Source organism: Rattus norvegicus, chromosome 4 (genome assembly GCF_021556685.1).
Source record: "Rattus norvegicus strain SHRSP/BbbUtx chromosome 4, alternate assembly SHRSP_T2T, whole genome shotgun sequence".
In the NCBI taxonomy this organism is placed as follows: Eukaryota; Metazoa; Chordata; class Mammalia; order Rodentia; family Muridae; genus Rattus; species Rattus norvegicus.
This window is the reverse complement of record NC_141537.1, coordinates 59,183,733-59,207,974: the sequence shown is the minus strand read 5'-3', so window position 1 is coordinate 59,207,974 and position 24,242 is coordinate 59,183,733. Positions and strand designations below refer to the sequence as shown.

The 24,242-nt window shown below is 41.1% G+C and overlaps 1 protein-coding gene and 1 long non-coding RNA gene across 2 annotated transcripts in view; one reads left to right on the top strand and one right to left on the bottom strand.

Moving 5' to 3' along the window:
- Ahcyl2 (adenosylhomocysteinase-like 2) overlaps positions 1-18,459 on the bottom strand; it is a 148,723-nt gene extending 130,264 nt beyond the window's left edge. The window contains 1 exon segment of the mRNA NM_001173510.2: positions 18,070-18,459. Coding sequence (NP_001166981.2) covers positions 18,070-18,438 — 369 coding nt within the window. The 5' untranslated portion in view covers positions 18,439-18,459.
- A 318-nt stretch (positions 18,460-18,777) lies between these two features.
- On the top strand, positions 18,778-22,532 carry LOC120102483 (uncharacterized). The gene is made up of 2 exons (XR_015686410.1): positions 18,778-19,038; positions 21,298-22,532. It is a non-coding gene; the product is annotated as an uncharacterized LOC120102483 (long non-coding RNA).
- Positions 22,533-24,242: the final 1,710 nt, after the last annotated feature.

Sequence of the window (24,242 nt, the reverse complement as noted above, 5' to 3'; positions counted from 1 at the left end):
TGTAAGAAAAGCTCACTGAAGCATCACTAAGCGGCAAGGACAGAGAATAAGACTGCATGCCAAACCCTGCAGCTCAACCACTGAGTAAATTCTGACAGTCTTTCATGATGTACTGAAGGCCCTAACTAACAAAGCAGAGAGTGAAAAAGTAGTCTGTCTCTAATACATTATATATTATTTATAAACAATATACAATTGTGATTGTTAAACAACTACAGCAAGAATTTACCAACAGAAAAATGCTGGCTAATAGTAGTCTTTGTTTGTGATGGGAATGTGAGACGCAATAGAAGTTAACAGAGTGGGTTTTTCTCTGTGTAGCCCTGGCTGTCCTAGAACTCATTCTGTAGACCAGGATTAAGGATTGAACACATGGTCTTCCATATCCTAGAAAAACACACTACAGAGCAACATCCCTAGTCCTCATTTTCTTGAGATAGGGTTTCATGGTATAGCACAAGCTAGCCTAGAATGCTAGAGCCTCTGATCTCTACCTTCCATACGCTGTGATTACAAGAATGGACCAGCACTTCCAGTAAGATCAAGGAGAACACACAGTATATTTCTTTCTGTGCCTGTTTGTTTTCAGTTCAGGCAATGTTGCCAAAAACTACCAGGATTTCTTTCTTTTTCTGCAGTTACCATTACATATATCATAGAGTATGTGAGTATAGAGCAGTTCAGCAATGTAGCCATTGATAGATCCCTTGACTGGCTCCATCTCTTGACTGTTGTGACTAGCGCTGCGGTGAACATGAAGGTGCAGATATTCTGACGCACTGACTTCATTTGCTCTGGGTATATATTCAATAGTGGATTAGCTGACCAAATCTGATCCTATTTTTAGTTTTTTGGAAAAATTCCATATTGTAAACGACTATCTTAGTTTACGTTCCCATCAACACTGCACTGGTTTCCTTTCTCCATACCCACACCAGCACTATCACTTTGTCCTTTAATAAGAGCCACTCCAACTAGGGTGAGCTAGTACCTCATGGTGTGCATCCCTCACCAGTGATACTGAGCATCTTCCCACACACCTCTTCATGGAAGTGGTCAGGCATCTTCTCATGAGAACTGTCTGGTCAAAGTTTGCCCATCTGCTCTCAGGTTGTTTTTCACTGTTGTCTGAATTTCTTATAAATTCTAAATATTAGTCCCCAGTGAATCATCTGCAAGTGTTTCTCCCATTCTATAAGCTGTTATCTTTGTTGATAGTTTTCTTTGTTATGAATAATTTAGTTTGAAGACCCTACTTGTTAATTTTTTATTTTTTTATTTTTTGGTCACCTGGCTTTTGGAGTCATGCAAAATCTTTGACTAAACCAAGTTTGAATTATTTGCTCTATGTTTTCTTCTAGTGTATTCATAGTTTGGGGACTTATATTTAAGATAACTTTTACACATATTAAGTGTTAAAAATCCCACTTCATTTTTCTAGATATAGATATCCACTTTTCCCACCAACCCTTACTGTTGGAGACTGCCCTTTCTCCAATACTCTTGGTGCCTTTGTTGAAAAACCAATTGGCTGTACACATACAAGGTTTATTTCTGGTTTCTCTGCCCTGTTCCACTGGTCTCATGTCCTTCTGAACAGAAGTACAATACTGTTTTGGTTTTGTAACTTGGTAGTACTAAGTCCTCAGATATTATAATAGTTCCACCTTTATTCTTTTTGCCTAGTCCTTTGGCTATTCAATGGTCTTTCATGGTTCCATATTGATTTTACAAGAACTTTTTTCTGCATCTATGCTATCCTTGGTATTTTGATAGACACTGCATAAATTTATAGACATTTTTGGTTTGCCTGAATTTTTCAGTTACTTAGATAACACAGATATTTTAGCAATATTTATTCTTTTACTACATGAACATGTGACTTTTTCATCTTTTGGGTGTCCTTTTCCATTTCTTTCATTCATATTTAATAGAAAATTGTTCTTTCAACTCTTTTAATTTATTCCTAGGCTTTTTTCCCTATTATAAACTGGACTTCTCTCTTGGTTGCCTTCTCAGATAGCTCACTGTGGATATACAGAAATGACTGAATACTTGGTATTGACTTGACATGAAGCCTCCCTGAACTCACTGATCAAGTTCCAACAGTTTTCTGGAGGAATTCTTAGGCTTTTCTCTGTAAGATCATGTCATCTGCAAACAAGAAGAATTTCTCTTCCTCTTTTCCAATTTGGATTTCCCTGTGGTTCTTTCCCTTGATCTGACTACAGAAAAGAAGTGAGGAAAAGTAGGCTGTAGAAGAGTGTCTTTAATACATTATATAAAACTTATAAACAATCTCCAAATGAAATTGTTATACATCTACAGCAAGAATTTACCAGCAGAAAAGGCTGGCTAACAGTAGTCTTTGTTTGCAGAGGAAACATGAGAAGTGCTAAGAAAGTAAACAGAAAGGGTCTTCAATTTTATTACAATATTTTACTTCTTTAAAAGCTAACCATAGGTTCAGGGTAGATAAGGTAAAGTATATGCTTAGTATGTGTGAGGTTCTAGATAAAATCTCCACTACCAAAAAATATTTTTTTCTTTTTTGGTTTTTTAAGACAGGGTTTCTCTATATGTAGCTCTGGCTGTCCTGACCAAAATATTTTTTTAATCTAAAGAAAAATTTGTAGCCTGTATGGTGTTTTGGAAGAAAAGTACAAAATGATAACAAGTTCAGTCACCTTCAGCTACATAGCAAGTTCAAGGCCAGCCTGGGCTACAAGAGATACTGTATGGGGGAAATAAGGGAATATTAAGTACAATTTTCTCCATACTCTTCAGCATTTTAAATATATATATATATTTTTTTTCAATACAGGGGTTTTTCTGTGTAGCCCTGCTGTCCTGGAACTCATTCTGCTATAGAGCAGGTTAGTCTCAAACTCATCAAGATCCACCTGCCTCTACTTCCCAAGTACTAGGATTAAAGGCACGCACCACCACTGCCTGGCTGAAATATAAAATTTAAATAGACTTTCAACCAAATAAATATACCTCTATCGAGCAGCAATAAAAAAATACCAGGTTTCAGAAGCTATATTCATAAAACTATTCAATTTATGTCCCTACCATCTAACATCCTCAGTATGATAGAAAACCTCAAGTATTTACATAAAAAGCTGTATATGTCAAACTTCCCTTTCTCTAATAAAATACTTCCCATAGCCTACTACCAGAGATACTCATGACAAAGCTAGCTATGGACCTACTAGTTACCTATCAATTAATACAATCCTCTATGGAATAGGCAGGCCTTGAATTTCTTCCTGACTCAATCTGATGGCTGGAATTATTGATCTACACTACCAGGTCCAGCTTAACCAACACAATCGAATGTGCCACTCCCACACACATCAGAGTAGTTGAGACATTTTAAAGTTACTATTAATTCCCTTTAGTTCTGCTGTTTGATGTCTTGAATAGGGTTTTTGTAGCCCATGACCTGGGATTCACTCTGTAGAATGACCATGAACTATCCTGATCCTCCTGTATCTACCTTTCAGTACTAGGATTACAGGCATGAGCCAACACAACAAGCTTCCCTTAGTTATTCTTAAATTTCATGCAAATCTCTATGTATGCACCACGCATACTATGAACAACCCACCAGGGTAACAGGTCTTTCTACTTTTTTTTTTTTCTTTTTTCGGAGCTGGGGACTGAACCCAGGGCCTTGCGCTTGCTAGGCAAGCGCTCTACCACTGAGCCAAATCCCCAACCCCGTCCTTCTACTTTTAACCTCCCGTCTACATCCCTCAGTTCCACACGTCCATCAAGAACTCAGTTCAAGTTCCTCCACACAGGTGCACTGTGAAGCTTCCCATCCCAGGTGGATTTATGTGACTCGGTCAGCGCAGTGGAAGTATGTTAATGAGCACCAAGGGAAGCTGAGCTTGGAACTCTGCTAACCAGCAACCTAGGAAGCAAGCTCCTGAGAGAGAGAAAACCAAGCTTAAGTACATCAAACTGAAAATGATACCCAGGAGCAAGCAGTTCTAAAGACAGGTTTTGTCGAATTCCCTGTTCTACAGACCCAAAGGCAGCCCTTCCGTTTTTGCTTCATCTTTTGGCTCAGGTACTGGTTAAATGTGCCTTAGAGAAAGTATTTATTCTTTCTCAAAATAACCATGGAGAACACTACTGAAGTTCCATAAAAATCTGTTTTAAGCATTGCCTGTTGGGTGTCAAAGGGCAGGAATCGGGGTGTGAGTATGTGGTATGTGGTCTGTGGGTTAGTACATACAGGGGACTCTGTGGAGATATATGGGGTTCTGTGTCAGAGAGCTGACTTAGCAGAGGGTTCTTATGCATGCACACATGGGAAATGCACGTGTGGCCATCTTTTAGTCTGTGTATCCATTTCTCTCTGGATCTCATCTCTTTGTGTACACAAGTCTGTGTGTTTCTATGTCTCTGTGTCTGTAAAATGTTCTATTTCTTTTTCTATGTTTCCACCCTTCCTCAAAACTCTTAAAATGATTTTTCTTGTCCCTCTAAAAGTTTCATAAATGAAAAATATGAAGTCAACAGTGAGTAACAAACTGGGATTCTGGCAAGGGTTCCCGTGTGTGTGTGTGTGTGTGTGTGTGTGTGTGTGTGTGTGTGTTGCTGTTTGAGTAGCAAGATTCAGTTGAGTAGCAGGGATCCTTCCAAAGGATTGCAAACCTTAAAAATCAGAATACTCTCTGACTTACTGATATTTCAGGTCAGATCAGAATCTAACCATAAAGTACAAGTTACCAGTTTTTTTTTTGGGTTTTTTTTTTTTGTTTTGTTTTGTTTGTTTTTCTTTTTTTCGGAGCTGGGGACCGAACCCAGGGCCTTGCGCTTGCTAGGCAAGCGCTCTACCACTGAGCTAAATCCCCAAACCCTACCAGTTTGTTTTAAATAAGCCTTATGTAAGCTTGGTTTGCATGAACAAGTCCTAAGAGGCTAATGGCTTATGAACATACCGACATGAATTTCTGGACTTTTCAAATGGAACAAGGGAATATCGTGTGAAACCAACTGGTTTCCAGGGGTGATACCTCAGTCAGTGCTGAGCTCCTCAAGCTACAAGTCCTGCTTTCATGGTTGCCCATATCAAACTAAATTATATTTACTTCTTTCCCTCGTACATTTCCTCTACTCTTTCTAGGGCAAGAATGGTAACTTGCTGATGTTATCACCCTAGGACTAAGCGATGCTTAGCACACAATAAATAAATAAATGAGTTTGCATAAAGAAGCTCACACACAGTTCATTAGAGAAGCAAGAGCTATAACAAAGCCCTGTAGGTCACACACCACAGGGACATGGTACTAGATTTTATCCAAGGTCCAGTATATCAACCTTTTATCCCAAACTGGCCTCAGATTCACTCTATAACTCAGGCTGGCCTTGAACATACAGCCATTATCCTGTCTCATCCTCCAAAGTGCTGAGATTATAGACATGAGCTAACATATTCAGCCCTTAATTTCTAAAAAGAATATGAAATCATGTTAAAAAAAAAACTAGTCTACTTCTGTCTCCCAAGGAATAAAGTAATCTGGAACTCAATTAAGCTTTAACTAATACAGCCTTGTTAAAGACAAATTTTTATTTATGTTCAGGAAAAGAGGCCCTTCTTAAACCTAGAGCATATAATGTCAACTTCAAAAGGCAGATAATACACCATTAATAGGAAAAAAACCAAAAATTTGCCTACACTTTTATTATACATACTCATCTTGGTAATGCCTTAAAAAGAAAAAAAAAATTAAATGTTGCTTTAGGAAAAGCCCACACAGGGATACACTCTTCCAACTTGGTAGAAGAACATTAACAGACAGATGAGTCTCCCTGAGGATGACTGCTAGCACATAGCATTTTTATTAGAAAAGCCACTGAGGCTCCAGTTTCTATCAAAACTTAAAACTATGGGGCTGGAGGGGTGGCTTAGAGGTTAAGAGCACTTGTTACTCTTGTATAGGAAATGGGTTCAATACATGATGGCTCACAACCATCTATAATTCCAGTTTCAGGGATCTGAAGCGCTCTTCTGACCTCTGCAAGCATCAAACATGCATGCGGTGCATCTACAAACATACAGGCAAAACACTCACACAGAAAGTAAAATGACCAAATCTAATAAATAAAATATTTTAAAAGAAAAATGGAAATGATATCAAGTACATAAGAAAAATTGCTAAGATATCCAGTGTTTTTATGAGTAACTCATTGTAAGCCCTCAGTTAGTGGTAACAGGATGTTAACTCCTATGGCCACTCTTGAATTCGTAAGTTTGGAGACTCTTTAGACACTACTAGTACACGCACAGCATGTGGAAGGGAAGAATGTGGACCGTGCTGGCACGCTATCCTCCCAGCACTTGGGAGGCAGACACAGGGTGCTCAGGACTGTGAGGACAGCTCAGCTGGACATCAAGTTTGAGACCACGTGGATTATTTAAGATTATTTCAAAACAAACAAAAATCTAGTTTAAAAAGATAGATTAAAGGAAAAGAAACAACCAGAACCATCTAAAAGTAGGTAAAATACAATATTTTATTTGTGGACCTAGAATGCCATTTTGTATTATAAATAACCATTGACCTACATTACAAACAGAAGTTTTAGATGGACTAGAAATGAAAATACAACAAACACAATCATGAAAATGTAGAATTTTTATCAACATGTTATAGAAAAGACCAACTAAGACATAAAATGTTGACGCCACATGAAAACTACAGTTAAAAAGTTATAGTTACAAGCCAATAAGAAACAGAATAAGGAGATCAGGGTTTATCACTGAATGCTGGCCTAACATGTCTGATCTCCATACCACACACAAAAATAATAATAGGAAAAATACCTGCAGCATGTACAAAAGGAATAAATATCCCAAAAATTTAAAAAATGAAAAAGACAATCCACTGGAAGTGAAGACATTGTACCCATTGTATTCACTGCCGCACCCTCAGAACCTGACATACAGTGGTCAGTGCTCCCTAAATACTTACTAATGATTATAAACAAGCAGGTGTAAGAAAAGGAATGCAAACTGACAATTCAAGGTACACACAAAAAGGTCTCTCAGCCTTACTATAAGAGAAGACTGTAAATCCATAAGCAATAAGAGTTCTTCATATCAATTTTGTAAAAAAGAAAAAAGAAAATAAACCTAATATAGGTCAAGACAAATGGTAAAGGTTGTCTTGTTAGAGTTAGCAGACATATAGCAAAAGTATTTACATTTGAACCTTACACTAAATCACCATACACTGAAATATGACTGCCTGGCTAGGCATGGTGATGTACATGTATATTAGTACTCAAGCGAGTGAGACAGAAAGATTGTATCAAGACCACCCTGGTCTACACAGCAGATTATGATTGAACCATCTGTCCCTCAAAAGGTATTTTGGCTTCCAAATTTTCCTTGTAGGCAACTATCCTGAAGAAACATTTCTATGTGAACACAAAGAGAACATATACATAAAATAAATCCTATGGCACTATTTATCAGGAAAGAAAAGAGGACCTAGGAAGGTGGCTTAGCAGATGACAACACTTGTTCCTGACAGGACTCTGAGTACATGGCAGCTCACAGGTGCCCACAACTACAGCCCACTTCCAGAGATCCACTGACCTCTTCGGACCCTTGAGGGCACTATGTGCATGTAGCACACAAACATATCCAAGTAAAAATTCATACACATAAAGTAATTTTTAAAGGGGAAAAAGGTTAAAGGTATGTGACAGAAAAATGCTTTAATAAACATCAACTCAGCAGTTAAAAAGAAGGGGTGGTAACTGCAGAGATGGTTCAGCTGGACTGGCTGCTTTAGCAGAGAACCCTGACTCAGTTCCCAGCACCCACATGGTAGCTCACAGCAACAGACAACTCCAGGTTCAGAGGATCTGACACCCGTTTCTGGCCTCCCCAGGCACTATATGCATGTGGTTCAGACATACAGAGGCAAAACAGCCATGTATGTAAAATAAAATACATTTATTTATTTATGAATACACACATATATATATATATATATATATGAATATAACAGACATAAAAGCTGTGGAGAAGGATCAGCACTAGTTTAAGGTAAGCCTGATCTACATAGTAAGATTCCGTCTTTAAAAAATAAACAAAAATAAGATAAATATATGTGTGTTGATATGGAAAGAACATATATATGTAAATTTCAATATTGTATTAAATATTTAAAAAAGAGCCTGAGGTGTGCTTTTCACTTATGTACAAGTTAATATAAGGCCATAAATTTAATACAAATGCATGGAAATTCATAGGAAAGTCTAAAAAGACAAGTGGATAGCAGAAGTCACCTCTGGGGAAGCAAATGAGAATTGCTGGGGCCAGCAAAGGACTTCTGCTTTATAAAATTGAAATATTTTACAAGAATATTTTCAAGGTTCATTTGGATAATTAAGAGCATTTGTGAGAGGCAGGGATGTAGCTCAATGGCAGAGTATGTACAAGGCCCTGGATTCCATTTGTAGCACCAAAAAACAAACAAATGAAAGAAAAATAATGCAAGTACCAGTTAATTGACAGAAGAAAGTAAGAACAAAACATTTTGGTAATTAATGAAATTCAGTTTTAGGGAGCTAAAGAGATGACTCATCAATTAAAAGCACTTGATGGGGGGTGGGGGTAGCAGCAGCAGCACATACCTTTAATCCCAGCACTTGAGAGATAGAGGTAGGCAGATCTCTGAGTTCCAGGCCAGCCTTGTCTATAGAGTAAGTTCCGGGACAGCCAGAGCTACACAGAGAAGCCCTGTCTTAAACCCCCCCCCCAAAAAAAAGAAAAGAAAAAGTTCTTATAGATTGTGAGGTCGTAGATCCAATTCCTAGCACCCCAATGGTCACTCAGAGCCAACCTTAACTCCAGTTCCTCTATGGACACAAGGCAAGCACATGGTGCACAAAAGACATTCATACATATAAGATAAATCTAAAAACAAACAAATAAAATTAAGTTTTAGACATAAAACTATTGTGTTTGGTTGTACTAGGCAGCTGTACAAACCTAAGACTGGCATTCAGAAGAGAAGTCTTAGCTAAAGGAATACTTCTGGGAGTTACTGGGATATAGATGATACTATTAGACAGGAATTATATGGGTAACTGGGGAAGAAAACTCAGTGACTAGAACAGAGGTCCCAAGACCAAGAAGGAAGTGTCAACAAAGAAGAGGTAGCACAGGGGTTGGGGATTTAGCTCAGTGGTAGAGCGCTTGCCTAGGAAGCGCAAGGCCCTGGGTTCGAGCCCCAGCTCCGAAAAAAAGAACCAAAAAAAAAAAAAAAAGGAAGAGGTGGCACAGCCAAAAACGTTAAATGAAAACTAGTAAAAACCAACCAACTAACCAAACAAATAAACAATGTCATAAAACTGGGTGCGGAAGTGCCCACCTGTAATCCCAACACTAGGGAGGTGGAGGCAGAAGACAGAAGGATCAGAAGCTCAAGGGCAGCCTTAACTCTGTAACAAGTGCTATGATACTTGCTAGGAGACCCTGCCTCCAAAGAACAAAAGAGCAGTGTCACAGAAGCCTAAGGAGTGAACAAAAAAAAAAAAAAAAAACAAACAAACATTTTCCAATCTAATGAACACTAGCAATAGGTTTCCTTCCTGTCAGAGTATAAGAATGGGCTAAGGAGTTCATAAGGATTAAAAATGTATGCATAGAAAAATCCTGTACAAAGATGGATTCTAAAAGACGAAAAGGAAGTCGGAAGGCTGAAGAATAGAGCTGCCAGAATGAAGAAGGCAAAGCAAGTCTGAATATTGATAAAATACTGAAGACAGAGGAAATAACCAGAGGAAGACTCCTTTAATAGTACTGAAAAGAACGTGATTAAAGCACCTGTGAGGGACTTATCTTTGACAGAATAAGGACACTTCCTCTTCCAATAACACAAAGAATAAGGTGAGCCCCAGGCAGACACAGGTTTGTAGATAGAAAGGACAGAGAAGTTCCATGTGGGGCCTTCTGTTCTTGTAGTGAGAGAGAACGCTTACAACTGGCTTAAACAGAAGGGCACATAAAACAGGAGAGGTACAGTATGAAACAGTCATTTGCAATGGGAAGGTGGACTTGCTAGAGACATGCATAATACTGCTAGACATGGCCGGTGTCTCACAAGGCTGATGATTACCAATTCATCGGACACTGATCTGTCTAGCTTTCAGATTTTCTTCAGCCACTTTCAGCTCCATAGGTTCCAGCAACAAGGAAGGTAGAAGTGTTAGTACAGACAGTCCATTACTCAGTTTCACAAGTACTACAAGTCAATTTGGACTGAAATAAACAGAAAAGGAATATACAGAAAGAATGCGAAATAGCATCCAGGATGGAAAACCTATTTCAAGGATACACAGCTTTAAAAAAATCCAAAATTAGGGCTGGGGATTTAGCTCAGTGGTAGAGCGCTTACCTAGGAAGCGCAAGGCCCTGGGTTTGGTCCCCAGCTCTGAAAAAAAGAACCAAAAAAAAAAAAAATCCAAAATTATCAAATTGGTTTGTCAAAGAGATTTCGAGTGATTGTGAACCAGCCTACAGCTGGTTTTCGTCTTACAGTTCTAGACACCATGTGCCAACACTAACAGCACTGCCACTCTCACTCCGTGACTTGACCTTGCTACCTAAAGGCTGGTGCTACTTGGGGATTTGCTGATAATGGGATGTTGAGGAAAATAAAGTAGAAAGGCTTCAAGAACTGAGTCAGCTGAAAGGATGAAGACAATGGTAAAACAGCTTAGTATAAGATGGGCAATGAGAAGTCGGTGACAAAGGAAACAAGGATGTGATGATGCATGGTGGCTTCTGCCTCCTCCAGTAACAGGGTAGATGCTAATGTCCAAGGGTTACACAGAGCAGTCCCAGCAGCAGCTCACGCAGACATCACATGGGAGTTTGGTCAGAGCAGTAGGGGCTGGCAATGTGACAAAGCCTCCCACTGTTGCTATGGGTAATGTTTCATCTCACTGATCCCAAAGGCATCACAGATTGGCAAAGCCTCAGGCATGTTAATTACTCTCTTTAAGCCTATATTTTCTCATCTATAAAATAAAGATAAAGCTACTCATCTGATAAAAGTTGTTATGAGGATTAATAGCTAAGACAGAGGTCTGGCAAAGAGTATGTACTGAGTAAATTGTAGGCACATCACAAAGACCAATAAAGGAGTTTCCAAGAACAATATTTTTTTTTTTTTCCGGAGCTGAGGACTGAACCCAGGGCCTTGTGCTTGCTAGGCAAGCACTCTACCACTGAGCTAAATCCCCAACCCCCCAAGAACAATATTATTAAATCCTTTTTTCCTAATATTTTTTAATTTTTAAAAATTACATTAGGTGTGTGTGTGTGTGTGTGTGTGTGTGTGTGTGTGTGTGTGTGTGTAAGAGAGAGGGAGAGAGAGAAATTGTTTCACATGGAGATCATTCTCTGGGGACTTAGTTCTCTTTCACCATGTGGATTCCAGACATAGAACTCAGTCAGGTCATCAGGATTGACAACAGGAGCCTTTCCCTGTTGAGCCATCTTGCTGCTCCTTCTTTTAAAGTAATCAAAAGGGCCACAGTGGAGCACTGGAGGTAGTTTTAGTCTGATATGCAATATTCAAAAAGGTTTTAAGGAAAGTCTTACTCAACTAGTTTTCTAGCAGCCTAGTTTACATAAGTCCTAAAAACTCAGTGCCCAAAACTGACAGTTTTGATTGACAGAGCCTTGAAAACAAAATTTAAAAATCGCCAGCTACTAATTCAAATCTCCAAAGAGAAGAAAATAGATAACTGTTCACAAACAGCTGTGGAAGAGGGAGAAAAAATTATGCATGTCTTAAGCTATTTAACTTAGCCTAATCTTAGAGGGACCAGCAAGATGGCCCAATGAGGTGAAGGTGTTTGCTACCTTTGACCCCTGAGTTTGACCCCAGGAACCTATATTATGAACCAATTCCAACCAGCTGTCCTCTGGCCTCCATGTATACACAAAAGCACCTGAATATACATATAAAATGTGTCTGCAATACACATTTTAAAATAGGAAGTTCAGTCTTAAAAACTGCCATAAGAAACTTTCTCCTTTGTTCTGGTCTCATCAAGTTCCCAGCCATAAGTAATAGGACCATAAAAGGCTCCTATAAAGTATGTAAAGTCTTATCAGGCTGACTGAAACCACCCATCCTGTGAATGAACTTTAGGTCCTCTAGTTGTGTCTATCACATGAACATAGGGCAGCCTGGAAGATCTAGTCAATAGCCAAGACGGCTCTCGTCCCGTCCATCTCGGTTATACCTCTCAAGTAGTAATAAGAACTACTGTAAGTCAGGCATGCACAATGCCTATAATCCTTGCACTTGTGAAGGCTAAGACAGGATGATCTCAGGCTTAAAGCCAGCATGCTATATAAAGGAGGCTTGTCTTTAAAATAATTAGGGGGGGCAGCAGAGATGGCCCAATAGTTAAGAGCACTTCCTGCTCCTGCAGTTCCCAGCATCCACATGGTGATTCACAACAGCCCATAACTCCATTCACTTCCAGGATCTGATTCCCTCTTCTGGCTTCTGTGCGTACCAAGCATGCACAAGGTAAACATATAAATATATAGCACTCACCTGCTTACACAACATAATAAGTATTTTGTTAACTTTTGAAGTAACTAATTAGAAAATCTAAAGGCCAATGATATAGCTCAGCAGATAAAGGCACTTGCTGTGAAAGCTGATAGCCTGAATTTGTTATCCACATAAGAGTAAAAAGAGAGCCAGATCCATTCCATGAAGTTGTCCTCTGACCTCTGCATGACCCCCATTGCACACATATATCCCCCATCTATCTCCTCTCTCTCTCTCTCTCTCTCTCTCACACACACACACACACACACACACACACACACACACACACACACACCCCTTTTTAAAAGCCCTACCATAAAAACAGAACGGTATTACTTAGAAATTCAGCTCACAAAGACTCTGAATAAAAGTTGCAAATCTGAACCCTAACCCTAACCCGAAACCTACCCTAAACCTAACCCTAACCCTAAACCTTACCCTAACCCTAACCCCAAACCTTACCCTAACCCTAAACCTTACCCTTACCGTAACCCTAAACTTAAAAAGAAAAGATAAGAAAAAAATGTTGCAAATCTTTCCCTCTTTCTCATTAAGAGAAAGTAGACCATTTATATTTTCTAATTTGTTCAAATAGCTGGAAATTTTTGTTCTAGGTGTCTTCCTCAAGGCATAGAACATACAACTGGAACAACGGCCTAGAGCAACATCCTGCTATTGCAAATCTACACAATTTGCTCTCCAAAGTCAAACAAATTAGGAATCTGTTCACTCTAGTACATTATTTACTGTGCTACTATGAGACAAATTTCTTAATCTGTTTCCTCAATAAAACAAGGATAACACTATCTTTAAATGCTCTTTAAAAGATTAAATAAAATAGAACATATCAAGCTGCAAGTACAAGGCCTGGTACAAACTGAGAACACCTAACAAGGGGGCTGGAGAGATGGTTCAGTGGTCAGGAGCACTGACTGCTTTCCAGAGGACCTGGATTCAATTCCCAGCACCAACAGGGTAGCTAACCAGACCAGCTATAACTCCAGTTCCAGGTGCTACTGCCCTCTTCTGGTCTCCTTTAGTACCAGACACAAAAGTGGTGCACAGACATAAATGTAAGCAAAACACTAATACAAGTAAAAATAAAAAATAAAAAAAAAACTAACAGTACACTTTCCTTTCTAATTCTCAAAGGTTTAATCAAAGACTGATTCATAGAGAAGGGACTTAATGAACAGAAGAAAACTGTTAGCTCAACAGAAAGGAACCAGATTCATAAGTTTAAAAATAAGGATAAAGCCAGGCATGGTGTCAAATGCTTAGAATACTAGAAGGTGGAAATAGATCAGGAGTCTGAGGCTAACCTGGGCTGTATATGGAACTATAGGGGCCAACCTAGGATAAACAGTAAGTCTCTATCTAAAAGAAAGGGTGGGGCAAGGAATACATTATTGAGTTACAAGGCTAATATCACTAATTTTAAATTTCTTCCCTGTATAAATGTTCTACACATCTTCTAACTTTACAATTCTGTGAGGTTCTCATTTGTCCAGTCTTCTCCCATTTTCTTCCAAAAAAAAAAAAAAAAAAGCCTGATTCACTCTCTTCGCTTTGGTCTTGGAATGATCTAAGCCTTAGCCAGACAGACACACCTTAGACACACCTGAGTTCACTCAGAAAACCCTCAGATTCCTAGGGGAAAACCAGAGACCAAGATCTAACAGCTCAGAAAGTCTGTGTGGCACAGGGATAAAGACATGGGCTCTGGGGACAGACATGGGTTTAAACCTGTGCTACTTTTCAGATGTATAACCCTGGGGTTGACACTACACTATCTGAATCACATTTCCTCATCAGTAAGACTGAGATAATGCCATCTGCATTTCATAATGTTTTTGTCAGGATTACAGAAATGCCTGTAACAACTTCTGGCACCTAAAAGGCCAATTAATGGTAACTATTATTAGGGTCCAACTGCCAATTGCCTTACTGAACATTTTGCTAGGCTGTACTTTTCTAACTGGCAAGGGAGTCACACCACTCTCACATTCCCATGACTCCATCCAAAACACTCAATTTCAGTAATCTATAATTAACCAAATCAAGGGCTTAAACAATTCAGGGCAAGAAAGCATGAACATGGCTCAACTCATTCTCTCCTGACAGCAACAAAGTAAGTACAATGCGGATAGGTTTGCCAAGAAAAATATGAAGTCTGTTTGAACATAGTCATTACCGATAGTAACATAAGCCCACACTAGCTGAGGTTCTTAGGCTTGTGGCCTTATTGCCAGAGTTTCAGCTTCTCGGAAATCCTCTTCTGCCTTCTTTTCTCTGCTGTGCTAAGCATCCATTTCTAAGGACACATGGAAGAAATGCTCTTAACTGCTGTTACAGTCGCTCAGGATGGAACTTACTTTCCCATTTTATAAATTACTACTTGAGAGATATTTACTGAGTTCACTTAAAGTATGCTTATGGAGAAAAACTTTAAATACAAGTCTCATAACCACAATGACAAGATCTGACTATAGAGTACAAGTTACAGGATGAAGGCAAGGGCCAAAAGTAAAATGTGACCAAGCAAACTGTTCCCCATCATGTTCATTCTTATGACAATTGAACTTGAGCGGTCTGACTCTTACGTACTTCCTTTGTGAGGCTGACCAGAGTAACAGAACCAAAAAATGACAACTGGTACAAAGACAGGAAAAGAGAAACATCAATGGAAATGGAAATAAGATTTCTGTTAATTAAAAAATAAAAGCAACAGTCACCATTTACACAGCTAAAGGCAACTATTTTGTTCCTAGAATACCCAATCCCTCCACACACTTTTAACAAAGCAGTAGGGAGTCAAGAACAGAAAGACTTATCAAGATGATCTGAGAAACAAGAAAGGCTTAACAAATCAAAACAGCTCAGTCTTTCCTTGAGTGACATCTACATAGAGAAAATGTAGTCAATTCACTATTAAGAAAACTTGAGATTATGCTCTTTAAAAACTGCAAGTCAAATGTGGTACAAACTTCAAATCCCAGCACACAGGAAGCTGACACAAAAGTTCATGAGTTCAAAGCCAGCCTGGCTGGCCTCAAACTCACTATATAGCTAAGGATGACCTTGAACTTCTGGTTCTCTTGTCCTCAGTATGGGGGTTACGGCTGAGCACCTCTGTGTCTGGTTTATATGTTTCTGTGGATCGAACCAGAGCTTCTTGCCTGCTATCGAGTGAGCCATGTCTACAGCCCTAGACCTTGTCTTAAAAAAAGAAAGACAGACAAAAGTTCAGGCCAGGTGTGGTGCCATACACCTGCTATCTCAGTGCTCAGAAGGCTGAGGCAGGAAGATTACAGAGGCCAGCCTCAGCTACTTAGTTCCAGGTAGCCTGGGCTACAGAGATTGAGACCCTAACAAGACAAGAGAAAGGCGAGTGGGGGTAAAAAAAAAAAAAAAAAAAAGAGAAGCCAAGCTCAGCAATGTGCTTACTTAGGTCACACAGATGCATCCTTGCCCAGGACTTTACCTGCTGAGTGTTCACCAAATAACACGGGCTTTTGGTGAGGTTGCAAGTGTGAGGCAAGCTCGGCCCTGTCGGCAAGCAGCCCTGAGGCTGCTGAGTAAATCTAGAATCATGGAACATGATTTTGAGACTTATTAAAAAAAAAAAAAAAAAAAAAAGAAGAAGAAGAAGAAGGTGGCTCAGCAACAAGGAAAGAGTCCAAGAAGCACATTTAGAATTAAATAACAGACTCTAGGGTACTGGCCTGTGCATTTTTTTTTAATTCTTTATACAGAATCTATTGAACTATTACTAATATGTATATTTTTCCAGAGAAGATCACAGTAACATACACTTAAAAAAATGAGGAGAGAAACAATAAATTCTAATAAGTTATCAAGATTCTACTAGAGGTACCAAGTTCTATGTGATGACCACAAACATTTTCAATCCTGAATTATAACTAATACCCTCATTTTATAGAAGAAATTACTTTATACAATTTGCAAATTATTCAAAAGTTAATACTAGGGAGGGAGTGCTATATTCAAACCCAGGTCTGTACCTAAGTGTAAACTTCACTCTAAAAGTAACTTATTAAACATTTTATCCTTAAAAGAACTAAATTACAAACTTTAGAAGAAATAGTCACAAGAAAAAGATTTGGCCAAAGTTACAGGCCATCTTAACTCATGAGAAATATGCTTTGGATTTCCTAATTTTGACCTAAGTACTTCCAGCCCTAGCCCAGGCTGCCTCTTTTAAGTGTAATTCCTCCACTTAACTATAATTGCAAGGAGAGGGGAGGACGACACACCAAGCTGCAAAGGACAAAGCATGTCCTAAAGCACTGTTAGTTTCCTTCAGTCTTGCCTCTGACATCATTTAGCACTACCTTTGAGAAGTCAGAATGAAAAAGTTAACTGCTCTAAGTCATGAGATAATTACAACAAAATGTTTTGCTGGATCCAAGGTTCACCTAAACTCTACATAGTAAACCTAATGTACACTTCATATCTTTTTTATTGTTGTTCTGACAGAACAAAATGTACCTATCATAATGAAAAAAATATAAATTATGGTGTTCATATTGTTTCCAGGAAATGAAAGCCATATTTTTTTTAGATGATCCACATCTCTTGTCTTTTTCCTCTTGTGCCGACTTAGCATCGATAAATGGGAGCTAAAATGAGGGGAGGGGGGTAAAGGTTATAGCCAATATATAAATAATATGGGGGGTATTATCATTACACGTGTCTGTTCAAGAAGGAAGCTGACAGCTCCAAATGATTACTTTCCAAAAGTAGCAGGCATTTCTTCCTAACACTTTCTTCTCACAATAAGGATAGGAATGAAATAGGCATTCTCCTCAGATACAATCTAGTAATCCTAGAGACCTCTTCAGAGTGAACGAAGCATCTCTCCATTACCCTTCTCCAATCACAGTACAAGAGAATTGCAATGGCTAGAAAGGAAGGGCACAGATCAGTACTACCCTGTGGAAAGCTGTTGGCCACAGAAAGGCAGAAAGTCATCATCTGTGCAGAAGCCGGGCAACTCAGAGGGTTTCCTGAGCTCTCATGAGAGCTAACTACTGCTTCCTCGTTCTCCAAGGAAAAAGATCTTACTATCCTTATCGCTGGAGGGAAGGTTTTTCTATGCCGCGGAACAGCCCGGAAAATTACACGCGGAGTGTGCTGGAGGCGGGGGGTGTAGTAGTAGGTGCTTCTCCTCCCCTGCCTCGTTCAAGTAGTAGAGAAGGGCGCTACCTCCATGTTATTAGTAGCGAAGTCTGCCCGTGGTACCTGGAGGCTTCGCTTCTCAGCGGAGCACCGGGTGGCGGCCGCTCTAAGAGCGGGTTCAAGGGTGGGAAAAGACTCTCGGCTCCACGACCTAGAGGGTGTGGAACGGGGTGCTGCCGTGCCGTGAAGGGCCGCCGCTCCCATGCCCGCCCTCCCCGCCTCTCCGAGAAGAGAGGCAGCCCGACCCCAGTACCTTCTTGACCGTGCGCGGCGCCTCGGTGACCGTGCCGTCGGGGCTGACCAGGGCCTCGCCGCCGTCGCGATGCCGCTGGTGCTGGTGATGAGGGTCGCTCCGCTTCATGGCCGACGCTTGAGGGACCTTCCCTGCCGCAGGGCTGAGAGCCGCGGTGGGCCCCGAGCCCGGGCCAGGGGCCGGGGGCCGCTCTGCCGCGGGAGCTGGAGCTGGAGCCTCTGGGTCCCCGCCACCCGCTGGGGGTACCATGGCGCCCACGGTCGCCGTGCTCAGTCCTAACTGAGGCTCCGCCTCAGAGGGGCTCAGATCCTTCAGCTCCACCTCAGGCACCTTGGCGGCAGCCGCTGCTGACACAACCTGCACCGACATCACCGCCTCCACTGCAACCGCCGACTCTGACTCTAGCTCCAGCTCCCACTCGGCCCCGCCTCCCGCCTCCCTTCCCCTTCCCTCCCCCATACCCCCACTCCTCCCCTCCATCGCCTGCGCTCCCACCCCCTTCCTCCGCCCGCTCTCTCGCCGCCAGCCCGGCCTCTCCAGCCCCGCCCCACCCCTGTCTGACTCACACGCGAGGCGCCACGGAACCTGTAGTGCGCTTGCTCCGGGCTGCACGCGACTAGAAGATCGTGGGACCTCAGAACCCAACTTGCACTGCGCGCGCGGGGGGGCGGACAGGCCGCAGAGTCCCCTGGTAGTTGTAGTCCTTTTGGCCTTCCTCTGGAAAGTAGTAGTCTGTGGAGAGGGAACTCCCAGGACAGCGACTAACAGAAAAGTATAAAAACGGATGACGCGACGGAATAGATGAGGAAAATGTCTCCAGAGGGGTTGCGGTTTCCGGAAAGGAATGCCAGAAACCCCAGGGAAAGTGGGGGAAGAATGACTCGCTCCCTTGCCGGCGTGAATTTCCTCCGGGGTGTGCGCATGTGTGCGATCGTGCGGGCGGTCTTTAAAGGAAAAGCGGCATGTCAGGTGAGTTGAATTCCGGCTGCAGGCGAGAAGGCATGGTTTTGCTCCGTTCGGAGCCTTTCTTCAGTGGGATGGTTTCTAGAAGAAATCAAATAAGCCATTTCCTGCTGCCATGATTTCTGGCGTACTCTTGAATTAAGAAACTAAAATCAAACCCCGAAAGAAAGAAATCTCGTCAAGGTAGGGTGGAGTACGCAGCAGTAATTTGAACATCTGAAGCATGTATCACCAGTAATAATAGTTCAAGGTCAGCTGAGCCATGAAGCAAGACCCTGGTTTGGTTTTTTTTTTTTTTAAAGTTAATTTTCTTTCATTCCACCGCACACATGTAATTAAAGGACTAGAGTTAGAGTTTAAGATGATATCTGGGTACTGGGAATGGGGCCTCGGTCCTCTAAAAGGGCATCGAATTCTCTTAACTGTTGATCAGTTTTATTTTTAATAACAAAAATAAAATAAAATTGTGTACCTACTGGGTAGGTCATAGGGTAATCCCAACACTCAGGAGACTGAGACCTGAGAATCAAAAGTTTGTTAAGGTTATCTTTGACTGCTTAGCCAAACCCTGGCATAAAAATAAGAAAGTTACCTGAAACTAATGTTCTACTGACGATAGATTTTTTTCTTGTAAGAATTGTTCTCCAATAATCTTTTAATGATAAAAGGAAATGTTTATAATTTTAAAAATTGGACTAAACGCCAGGCAGTTGTGTCACATGCCTTTAATCCCAGCACTTGGAAGGCAAAGGCATGCAGTTCAAGGCCAGCCTGGTCTATAGAACAAGTTCCAGGACAGCCAGACTACACAGAGAAACCCTGTCGGGGAGGGGTGAGGGCCGTGAAGAGATAACAATAACAACAACGAATTAGACTGGGGCTGGAGTGATGGCTTATCAGTTAAGGGCAAGCTCTTCCAGAGATCCTGAATTCCATTCCCAGCAACCACCTGGTGACTCACAAGCATCTATAGTATGCAGTCTGATGCCCTCTTCTGACATGCAGATGTGCAAGTTGCTAGAGCACTCATACTTGAAAGGAGGGAAGAAAGGAAGCAAATTAAACCAAAAAGCAAGAGACAACACCACACTTTCTAGGGGTCAGAGAGTTGGCTCAGAACTTCGGAGCCCTTACTGGATTTGTTCCCAACAACTACATTGGGGAACTCACAACCACCTGTAACGCCAGCTCCAGGGGATGTGACCCCCTCTTCTGGTCGTACAGACACACATGTATACACGAGCTTAAAAATTATTTTTATTGCACAGTCTTTAAATTTTTATGTGAATATTACCTAAAGGGGGAAAAAAGCCTTAACATGTGGTTGACTCTTTTAGCATATTATGAAGTAGGCTTTTTTATTCCTAAAGAAACTGAGGCAAAGAGGATCACAGTTTGTGACTGCTCAGAAAGTGACAACAGCCCTAAAAGCTCCCTCAGACCACTGGCCAGCTCATCATGAGAGAATCTACTTTTTTCTAAGCAAGAATAAGACAGGGCTGGAGAAATGACTCAGAGGTTAAGAGCACTGACTGCTCTTCCAGAGGTCCTGAGTTCAATTCCCAGCAACCACATGGTGGCTCACAACCTCCTGTAATGGGATCTGATGCCCTCTTCTGGTGTGTCTGAGTAGCTACACACCAGTGTAATGTAGTGACAGCTACAGTGTACTCATATACATAAAATAAATTATTCTTTTTTTAAAGATATTTATTTATTATATGTGAGTACACTGTAGCTGTGTCCCCAAAATAAATAATTCTTTAAAAAAAAAAAAAAGAGAGAGGGCTGGAGAGATGGCTCAGAGGTTAAGAGCACTGGCTGTTCTTCCAGAGGTCCTGAGTTCAAATCCCAGCAACCACATGGTGGCTCACAACCATCTGTAATGGGATCTTCTGACCTACAGGTGTACATGCAGGCAGGATGCTATATATATAATAAATAAATAAACCTTTAAAAAAAAAAGAATAAGACAAAGGGGGAAATCACCTGCTTGAGCTCCTGCCATCTCTTACTAGTACCCTGGAAGTCTCTTCATTTGGTAGCTGTTATTTCCAGGTCTGTGCTGAAGGACACCTGAGCACTGTTATTGCCACAAACCCCAAAAGTCTGCCAGACACAAAAGCTTATTAGGCTTTCTCCTGGTGTGTCCAATTTTGATCATTTCCTTCCTCTTATGAAGAAGGGGCCCAGAGCTCCGTCCTCCAGCTGCTGGGCAGAGGCTAACAACTTTATTACCGATTTCTTTCCTCCCCAATACACAAGGGAGCTTCAGCACGGCCACCTGGCATATGAGGAGCTCATACCCAGCAGCTGCTTACCTGGCCAGCCACTAGAGTTGATTACCGAGCAGAGAAGTGATCCTTCAGTGGGATGTGGTGATGAAACATAATGAGTTTGAGCCCTGAAAAGAGACACATGTGTAGCCCCTGTTTATGCAGATTCTACCATTGCATGGAACCAACAATCAGATCACAGTCTTCATACTTTTTAGCTCCGTCTTATTCATCTGCTGCTTCCAAGGCACAGCTTTGTTGCTGAGGCAAACCAAGCATCCATGAAGGTGGAATTACCACATTAGAAGCCTTAAGACTACACAAGTCTGTTAACTATTAAAAGACGTTTTAGGCCTACAGGTCTTTTCCCTTCATCTGGTTCATTCAGCTTCCAGGAGCCTGGCAGACAGTAATAATCTTCCATGAGGTATCTGACCAGTCCAAGAGAGAAAATGAAGAAACTAATGCTGAGGGATTCTGCAAGGAAATAGGCCAGCCAGATCACAAGGAGTGACGATCGTCCGGCATGGAACACCTAGTGCCACACCGTGCATGCGCAGCAAACCTCTTATGTGAAAGCAAGATAGGGAGATAGGAATCCTGGGGCGCAGTGAGGCCTTGGGTTCCCCCTCCAACAGCACAAGAAAAGAGGTAGAGGCTAACATTTTTAAATTATAAAACAACTGGTAGTGCTCACATGTAATCCCAGTACTCAGGGGGCTGAGGAAGAAGGCTTTGTGAGTTCAAGGCTGCCCTGGGCTAGACTGAGCCGTTAAAGCCTGCCTAGGGTACATAGACCGTACCCCACTACCACCAAATCACTTGGAGACTTACGATACTGTATTTATGACAGAGCATGCAGTTTCAAGGAGGAAGCATCCAGAAAACAAAAGCACAGTTTAATCGAAAGCCTGTAGCAGAATTTTTTTTTCATTAGAAAACTTTAAATAGAAAATTTTTGTTGTGGTGGTTGTTTGTGGAGGTAGAAATCTTCCTGTGTAGCCTAGCTGGCCAAGAACTTACCATTTAGACCAGGCTAGCCCAAAACTTCAGCAAGTCCTCCTGCCTCAACCTCCTAAGTGTGCTGAGATTACAGGTGTGCGTATTCCTGTGTAAAAAAAAGAGGTTTTCTAGCTTTTCCTCAGATGGTGAAAATGGTAGCTTATATTCATTACATGCATTTTAATGTATATTTTGACATAATACATAAGATTATGTATCGAACAGCTGTGGTGTTCCTTTTTTTTTTTCCTCGTTTTTTTAGATGAGCACATTCTTTTCTTTACCTCTCAAAAGCAGAGCCGCAGGCCCAGTTCAGCGGCAGAGTATTTGCTGCACATGCTCCAAGGCCTGGGTTCCATTCCTAGCACTACAGTAAGAGAATACAAAACCACAGGAGATTGAAATAAAATATAGGAGAGGGTGGGGTGGAAACGATGCAGATAAAGTACTCATTTGAAACTCACAAATGTAAAAAATAAATTAGACAACCTGCTCGCAAACCCCAAATAATGAAAGCCCAAATCCCAGACGGGGAAAAGAAATAGAGAAGGAGTTAGGATACAACAGTGATAGAGGACTTGCCTGGCTTGTATAAAACCCCAGGTAAGAGCAAGAATAGCAAGAGCCACTAGATGCCTAGCACAGTCTCTGAAAACAGACCTCTGCTGACTTCTACCATTGTGGAATTTCAAAATTCTGTAGACAAAAAGTATGATTCCAATGTCCAGAGTAGAACTCCATAGAGAATATGAGTTCATTCTGGCTACATAGCATGACCCAGTCTCACAGATAGATAGATAGATAGATAGATAGATAGATAGATAGATAGATAGATAGATAGATAGATAGGATGGACAGACGGACTGGCAGACAAACTCTTCTGCAGGTGGAGGCACTTACCACCAAGCTGACGACCCGAATTCAAGCCCCACAACCCATATAATACAAGAAGAGAACCCAGTCCCATAATCTGTCTTCTGACCTCCACATGGCACCCACACATGCTTTTATACACACATAAATAAACAAATGAAGAAATAAGTAAATGTGAAAAAGCTAAAAGGCCAAACAAACACAAAGCAATATATAAACTGCATCTGAAATAAGAAAATATAAGAAGCATGGAGGTGCCTGCCTATAGTACCAGCTTATCAGAAAGCTGAAGCAGAATTGAGAATTTAAGGCCAGTGTGACACATATACAAAGTTACATGCCAGTCCAAGCTATATAACAAGACCTGAGCCAGGCATAGTGGTTCATGCCTTTAATCTCAGCCCTCAGGCTCTCTGAGTTCGAAACCAGCCTGGTCTACAAAGCAAATTTAGGACAGCTAGGGCTACATAGAATAATCCTGTCTTGAAAAACAAAAACAAAAAAACAAGGCCTGAGACCTTGTTTCAAAACAAACAGTAGAAAAGAAATCCGAAAAATACAGACTGTTCCTCTCAAAAAACCAGAGAACTGACTCCTGAAAGCTGTCCTCTGAAAACTGCATGGCACGTGGGCATACCCACATGTTTACACAGTAAGTAAACATAATAAAAATGAATGCTTATATGTGTGCACATGGGTACACATACCACCTTGAGGACTCCAGGGACCAAACTCAGGTAGTCAAGCTGTTATGCTTGCAAGGCAAGCCTTTTCTCTCCAGCCCTGGTTGCTAGTCTGTTGTTCTTTGTGATTTCCTTGTCTTTTCAATGTTTTACACCAGAAGCTTAAGTGGGCGAGGGGAATGGTTAGGGCAGTGCAGTCTGCTTTAAGGAAACTTGGGCCAGGGGCTTCCAGAGGACCCAGGTTCAATTCCCAGCACTCACATAGCAGCTTACAACTGTCTGTAATTCCTGTTCCAGGAGATCCAACATCCTCACACAGACATACTTGTAGTCAACATAAAATAAAAATAATTAAGAAGGAAACTGGAACCAATAG